At 53.5% G+C, this 7878-nt stretch overlaps 1 protein-coding gene across 1 annotated transcript in view; it reads left to right on the top strand.

Moving 5' to 3' along the window:
* Nucleotides 1-3490: 3490 nt before the first annotated feature.
* The window catches only part of SEZ6L (seizure related 6 homolog like), a gene marked incomplete at both ends in the record, with an annotated part of 72424 nt that continues 68036 nt past the window's right edge, over nucleotides 3491-7878 (top strand). The window contains 2 exons of the mRNA XM_080717796.1: nucleotides 3491-3503; nucleotides 7370-7465. Coding sequence (XP_080573922.1) covers nucleotides 3491-3503; nucleotides 7370-7465 — 109 coding nt within the window. The remainder of the gene's footprint in view (nucleotides 3504-7369; nucleotides 7466-7878) is intronic.

Here is a 7878-nt window from a genome sequence, read left to right as displayed (position 1 = left end):
ACGGCTACAATTCTGCACTTATAATGGTTTGACTTATGACTTTGGACTTTACAGGGGTGCAGAAGAGGTACATATTCAGTAGATGCCGTAGCGTGATTTTTGAGTTTTGATGTTCTTTGACGTTCTCCCTTCTGTTCTACAAGTTTGCCTTTTACGATATATATTTATACTATGTCTTTTACTGCAACTGCCTGGCTCTCTGACACACAGAAACACGTGCGTGTGCGTGAGTGGACTCACACCCGCTCCCAGCTACCACCAACATCTCTGTTTCTAAAATCTTAGGTAATAGCCGGGCGTGGTGGCGCACGCTTGTCATCCCCGCGCTTGGGAGGCAGAGACAGGAGGATCGCTCAGGTTCGAAGCCAGCCACGCGCGCTGGCTTAGGAGACCCTGTTTCCAAAAATAAAAAAGTAAAAAATAGGTCTGGGAGTGTAGCCCAGAGGTAGAAGGGCTTCCAGGAACCCCAGTACCACAAAAAATGAAAAAAAATCTTAGGTAATAAATACTGCTTGTCCAAAGCCTCCGGTGTGTGTGTGTGTGTGTGTGTGTGTGTGTGTGTGTGTGTGTGTTAGAGATGAAAAGGACTTCTTGTTCTTTTTTCTATTTATTTATTTATAAATAAAAGACATATATATATATATATATGGAGAGAAAGAGGGGGAGAGGGAGAGAAAGAGAGAGAGGGAGAGAGAGAGAAAGAGAGAGGGAGAGAGAGAGGGAGAGAGAGAGAGAAAGAGGGAGAGAGAGAGAAAGAGGGAAGAGAGAAGGAGAGAGGGAGAGAGAGGGAGAGAGAAAGAGAGAGAGAAAGAGAGAGAGAGAGGGAGAGAGAGAGAGGGAGAGAGGGAGAGAGAGAGAGAGAGCGAGCGCCTAACAGGCAAACCTGTAGAACAAAAGGGAGCGATGTCTTCCTCGAAGAGAGGATGTGGATTCAGACCTTCTCCAGGTCTAGCCTCTGACTCCAGGCAGACAGCCCTGACCCCTCTGGGCGCCCCTCCCCTGACCACCTTCCCATCAGGAGGAGGCCAGGCAGGCAGAGGCCGAGCACAGCCTCCACTTACAGGCTGCTTGCCTGCTTGCTTCAGGCTGGCTCCCTGGGAAAACCCTGGCTGGCGTCGCACGGGAATCCAGTGCCTTCTGCGGCTGGGTGGGCAGCCTGCCCCCGCCCTCCAACCCCACAGCCGTCCTGATCCTCCCCGGCCAGCCCAGCCCCGACTCATTTCACGCCTAGTTAAGAGGGAGCCCAGAAAAGCCATCTCCGCTCAAGGATGTAATGAGGTGCCCGCCTATGGGCCAGATACCAAAAGAGGTAGGAAGCGGAACCCTTGGAAAGTGAGCACTGATACAGGATTAATGGCCGGCGGGGCTGTGTAAATGTCCTTCCATTCGGGTTGTTACCAAAGTATTCATTCGGTGCTTAGCATTCGCCTTTAGTCCCAAGTCCTTGAGGGATAGGAAGCATGGACTGCAATAGAGATAGTAATTATTCTTAGTATTTGTATAAACAACATTAGGTTTCTGACGCTCTGCTAGTTTTAGCATCGCAGGGAACCAGCGAAAAAGGCTTTTCCTCCAAATCAGAAATATTTTTACTAAATCTTTGGCAGTCGTTGCTAAAGATGGGAAAGCCACGTCCTACACCCGGCGTCTCCTGGATATGCAGCACCACAAGTGAGCGTGCGAGTACGCCAAAAAGATGTCACAGAAGGCAGGCAGTGGTGCGAGTGTCACGGTCGCCCTGGGCTGGGAGCAGGTCAAACACCCATCAGCAGATCGATGGCGGATGAGTCGTAGAATGGAATACTATACAGTCATGCAAAAAGGAACGGACGACCATGACACGGAACAATGTGGCTAAGTCTCACAGACGTCACGTTGAGTGAAAGAAAGCAATACAAAAGTGGGCCGGTCACGTAATTATCCAAAGAATCTGCGAGTGGCCAAAACTCATCCTTGGTGACAAAACGCAGCACAGGGTCCCCAGCAGGTGCGGCACGTGCTGCCAATGGCTTGCGTCTTGATCTGATTGCTGCTAGCCCAGGCGTAACCAGTCGGAGAAAGTCCATCAAGCTCGCCTCTTAAAGTCCAGTGGACTTTCTAGGTGTATGTTACGCTTCAGTAAAAATTTACGAGAAACATCAGAAGGTATGTTAGGGCCAAGATACTCTAGGTAGGGTCTGTGTGGCATTCCTTAGCTTGGGTGCCGGACACTCAAACACTAGGCTTCTGTGGTCAAAGGGCCAGGATCCATCTGGTTATCTTAGGCCAAGTGGGAAACCCAGACTGCACGGGCAGGGGAGAAGGGCAAACCTTGGGGCACCCCTCGCTCCTGGTTCCACAGCCTCCAGCGGGTGTGGACCCCTTAGTTGGAAAGGGAGAGGCAGAGGCTGTAGAGTTAAGGCATCGACCTTCCATCCCTTCCCACTTAGAACAGGGACTGTTTCCAGCATGGCGTACACCTCTTCGCACATGCTCAGCAAAGCGCCTGGGGGCCACCGGGTTCTTGAGTGTCTGTCTAATGACTGTATGAGGTACGGATGAATGAATGCATGAGAGAATGCCTGAGTCAATGCCCTCTGTGAAAATTAAAAAGCGTATTTAGGATGCTTCTAACGATGCTTAAAGCAGAGCAAGGGTAGCGGTCTGGGAGCTCAGATAGAAGATGGCCCTGGGGTTCATCCCAGCTTTACCCATCCCTCTCGTTGGGCTCCTTGGAGAAGGGATTATTCTCTCTGAATCTCGGTTTCCTCGTCTGCAGAATGGAGAGAGTAACGGTTCCCAGAGGGTTCTAAAGATGGAGTGAGATAGCACGCGTTCAGAGCCGGGCGTGGTGGCGCGCGCTTGTCATCCCCGCGCTTGGGAGGCGGAGACAGGAGGATGGCGCAGGTTCGAAGGCAGCCGCGCTGGCTTAAGAGACCCTGTTTTCAAATAAAAATATAAAATAGGTCTGGGAGTGCAGCCCGGAGGTAGAAGGGCTTCCAGGAACCCCAGTACCAATAACTAACTAACTGAATGAATGAATAAATAAATAAATAAAATTTGAAAAGCTAGCATGCGTTCAACACTTAGCACACCATGAGTTTTAAAAAGTGGCCATGAGCCGGGCGTGATGGCGCAGAACTATAATCCCAAGACTTGGGAGGCAGAGACAGGAGGATCACAGGTTCAAGACCCACCTCAGCGTGTAGCATCTAGTGAGACCCTGTTTCAAAAACAAAAAGTAAAAAAGGGATAAGAGTGTAGCTGGGAGGTAGAACACCCCTGGATTCGATCCCCAGTGTAACAACAACAAAAAAGTGGCCCCAGCTGTTGTCATTATAAGACAACCATGTACAGGAAGCCACCATTAATCAGGGGAAAGATGGACTGGTGTTTGCCCTGCTCCATCCCTCTGGCATCTGTCTCTGTGTCGAAGTCCTCCAGGCAGAGCCGGCTGCTGAGTATATGAAGCCTCATCCTTCCCGCACCCCAGGAAGATGGCTGGGTGCCCATGAAGCGGCCAGGTGGGCTCCAGGCACTGAGGCTCTCTGTGCAGCCCCTTCCCAGTGGGGGCTTGCACAGGCCACTCTGAGGACCCCCAAATGTACCCACTGCCCAGCACCCCCAGGCTACGCCCCTTGCCCCTGCGCACCAGGCTGGAAAGGTTGCTCTGTTCACCCCAAGCCTCAGGCCCACTCACCCCCAAGCCTTCTGGCCGCAAGAGCTCATTAGACTGGGCAGAAGCTGGCTGGACCCCAGGAGGGGCGTGGGATGACGCCAGCCCTCTCCTCAGCGTGCACCGGGAGCCTCTGCCCTGGGGGGCCCTGACCGAGGACCACAGGGAGGACGGTGCCTCCTGTGTCCTCATCCCCATAGCAGAGCAGGTGCTCAGGATGTGATTAAGGTCTGGGTCGGGCTGAGAAGGGATGGGAGAGTGTTTCAGCTTTGCATCGATGCAATCCACATGCCTGATGGAAACAGCTTAGAGGAGGAACGATTGGTTTGGGCTCATGGCTGCAGAGGTCAGTCCATGGTGGGCCGGCTCCATGGCTCTGGGACGAGATGAGGCAAGTTCCATGGGGGAAGCCGTGGCGGAGGAGGCAGAGAGACAGAGGAAGGGGCTGGGAGAAGGTGAACCCCTCCAGGACAGGCCCCAGGCCCTACTCCCTCCAGCTGGGTCCCCCCTTCAGTCCCCCATCACCAGCAATGATTAATCCATCATTGGGCCCAAGCCCTCGAGATTCAATGAATCCCCTGAAGCCCATCTTTGGGTGCACGTGACGTGGGGGACCGTCCAGCTCCAGACCATGGCAAACAGGCAGGGGTGGGCAGAGACGCAGCGGGTGAGGGGTTCAGATAGGCCAGACTGGGGCGGCAGAGATGCCAGGGCCTGTCTTCTCCTGCTTGGGGGCACGTCCTTCCTATAACTGACCTAGGAGTGAGTGGGCACACACTCAGCATACACCCGGCACATACCTGGTACACACCGCGTACATAGCCAGCACATACTTGTCACACACCTGGCACGCACCCTGCACACACTGGCACACACCTGGCACACACATCTGGTACACACCCAACAGACACCTGGCCCACACCCAGTACACACCTGGCAAGGACACCAGTCACCTAGGTGAGCAGGGCCGAGCAGAGATACGGGGACACCAGTTCTTCCTCCATGCCCTGGCATCTGCATTCATGGCCCCAAAAGAGAAATTGCCCCTTAGGATCACTCTTCCCAAAGGCAGCAGGCCTGAAATGGAGTGTTAGAGACCATCCCGTCCAGTGCTTTTCAAATGGCAAACAAACTCCAGCCCCACCATCAGCGAGCTGTGCCACTTTGGGCCAGGGACTCAACTTCTCTGAGCCTCGGTTCCCTCCTCTGTGAAATACAAGTAACACTAGAACCTCACTCCCGGTGGGTTGAGGGGACCGAGCCGGACACTCCAGGTAAAAGCATCACCTGAGCCGGGCACGGTGTGCGCTCCTACAATCCCGGTACTTGGGAGGCTAAGACGGGAGGATCGCAGGTTCACTGCCAGCCTCGGCGACTCAGTGAGCCCTTGCTTCAAAATAAATAAATAAATAGAGTTGAGGGTGCAACTTGGAGGTAGAATGCTCCTGGGTTCAATCACACAGAAAAGAAAAGAAAAGAAAAGAAAAAAAGAAAAGAAAAGAAAAGAAAAGAAAAGAAAAGAAAAGAAAAGAAAAGGAAGGAGGAGGGAGGGAGGGAGAGAGGCAGGAAGGAAGCCCCAGCTACCATCCCTTCCATCCTCCCTGACGTCATTGGTGACAGTGACCTGGACACAGCACGGAGCCGCATATCTCAGATGCCCTGGCTCCTGGCACCATCCCAGGCTCCCAGTCTTTGCTGATTACTGGGACCAGGGGTCCCCAAGGCCACCCTCAGGGGCCATAGTTGCTAGAAGGATGCTCAGAGCTCAGAAAAGCTGTCATCCCCGGGGTTACCGTTTATGACAAAGAGGAGACATAGACTAAAGTCAATGAAAGGCAGAGGTGCCCAGAGAAGAGTGTGGGAGAAACTGGTCTCCCCTCCCCGAGGACTCACACCACAGTGTTCTCTGAGTACCGCCAAGGGGGGAGGCAGGCCTGCCCTGTGTGACCAGGGTCTTCACCGAGAGCTTGTCACGGGGCAGGATTGACACCCGCACCGCCGACCTCAGCCAGCAGCACCTCCGGAGGTCAAGTGGACACCAAGTCAAGTGCCCGCCATAAATCACACGGTCAGCTCGGAGGAGCTGATGCAGCCGAGGCCCCAGGCAGCCAGAGACACCCTGGCCAGGCAGGGCGGCCAGCACAGGGCTAAAAGGTGGCCTCCCGGGAGCCAAGATGAGACATCGCGTCCTTATCTTTACCACGCAGGACACCCACAGCCAAGACTCGCAGGGTTCCTTCTTTCTGCCGTTTACATGCTGGTCCCCTGCCGTCCATGGGCATGAGTTCCAGGACCCTCTCCATCACATACCAGATCTGAGGAAGATCAGGTTCCCATATAAAATGGCACGGGCTAGCCGGGCGTGGTGGCATACACTTGTAATCTCAGTACTTGGGAGGCTGAGATCGGAGGATCGCACGGGTTAGAGGCTGGGCTCAGCCACTTAGCGAGACTCCCAGGAACCTAGAGAGATCCTGTTACAACGCAAAAAATAAAAAAGGCTGTGGGCGTAGCTCAGATGTAGGATGCCCCTGGGTTCAATCTCCAATACCGCAAAACAAAAATTAAAAATTAAATTTCAATCACACCCAGGCCTCTCTGGCTTTGCCCCAATATTTATTTTGGGGGGTTTGATCAGGCAAAGATTATTGTTCCAACTTGACAAAACAGGACGCGGAGACTCTGAGAGATGGGATTTTCTCAAGGTCACAGGGCAGTCTGATGGTTAACCCAGAACTTGAATCCAGTTTCCCTAATGCTTCGGGTCTCAGCCAGGCACCGTGGCGCAAACCTATAATCCTAGTACTTGGGAGGCCGAGGATAGGAGGATCGTAAGTTCGGGGACAACATTGGCAACTCTCAGCAACCCAGTTTCCAAATAAAAAGTAAAAAATGATGGGGGGAGGGGGGATGTGGTCGCTCAGAGGTAGAATGCCCCTGGTTCAATCTCTAGTACCAAAAGAAAGGAAAAAAAAAAATCCCGGGTCTTTGCTGCCTCTGAACACGCCCTTACAAGCCTCCCCGAATTCTCCTCTTCTCTTTATTCTTGTCTACAAATCTAAGCAAGCCAACGAAGAGAAGCTGGTCGCTTACTCGCAGGGTTTGCTGATTCCCTTGCAAGCCATCCGGACCGTTCCCAGGCATGACACTCATGTACCCGAGCGTGTAGGTCATTGAATCTCGGCGGATTCCCCACGTCTCCCTCCTCCTTCAATGACTCACTGATGCTCTTGTACCCCCAAAAAAGTCACACTCTCTTCCTCGCCCCCTCGACTACCGTGCGCAAGAACTCACAGGACAACTGAACGGACCAGGCTCCAGCAGGGACCCAGGGACCGGCCAGGGGGCTGGAGAGGCAGGTCTGAGGGCAGAGGAACATTGGGATGCTAATCACCTGACTCACCGAAGCCCCGCTAATCAGATTGTCACAGAGACCAGGGCGGGTTCACGCCGCGCCAACAGCTCTCTGGCCTCATTCTCCGTGAAGACAGAAGGACGCGGTGCCCAGCTGCCCTGATGATATGTACCTGACTATAAAAGAATGTTCCAGGCTTTCTGAACCCAAAGTGATTTGCAGCGGAGGCCCCTGGGTGTGGGAGAAGCCAGCTCTCAGAAGACAACTGTCAGATAATTACTCTCGTAGTAGAAACACGGAGCCTTCTCTCGTCTGTCTCTCTGGTCACTCAACACCTGCTTCGCCCTGTGCTCCTGCAGTGGACGGGGCCGGGGGCCACGGCACAGGCACGTCTGCTGTGCTGGGGGGTAGCTTGTGCGCCGCCCCAGAGCGTCCCTCCACCCTACATGTCCACGGTATGTTGAACAGCGCCAAAAATTAAACACAGAGGCCAACACGCTGGTCAATGTGCGGGGCTCCTGCCTGTCCTCTGGTCCCCTTCTTGTAGATGCACACTTACGTACCCAGGCCCAAGTGCGCTATTTTTTTTATTTTTATTTTTATTTTTTTTGGTGGTACTGGGGTTCCTGGAAGCCCTTCTACCTCTGCGCTACACTCCCAGACCTATTTTTTTTTTTTGAAACAGGGTCTCTTAAGCCAGCGCGGCTGCCTTCGAACCTGCGTGATCCTCCTGTCTCTGCCTCCCAAGCGCGGGGATTACAAGCGTGTGCAACCACGCCCAGCCCCAAGTGCGCTAACTTTGATGACTAGGGAAGGTTGAAGACCTTCATCCCAAACGCCTGGGACCAGAAATGCTTCCAAGTTCTGG

Source organism: Muscardinus avellanarius (genome assembly GCF_963383645.1).
Source record: "Muscardinus avellanarius genome assembly, chromosome: 21".
Taxonomy (NCBI): Eukaryota; Metazoa; Chordata; class Mammalia; order Rodentia; family Gliridae; genus Muscardinus; species Muscardinus avellanarius.
This window is presented reverse-complemented; position numbering and strand designations above follow the sequence as displayed.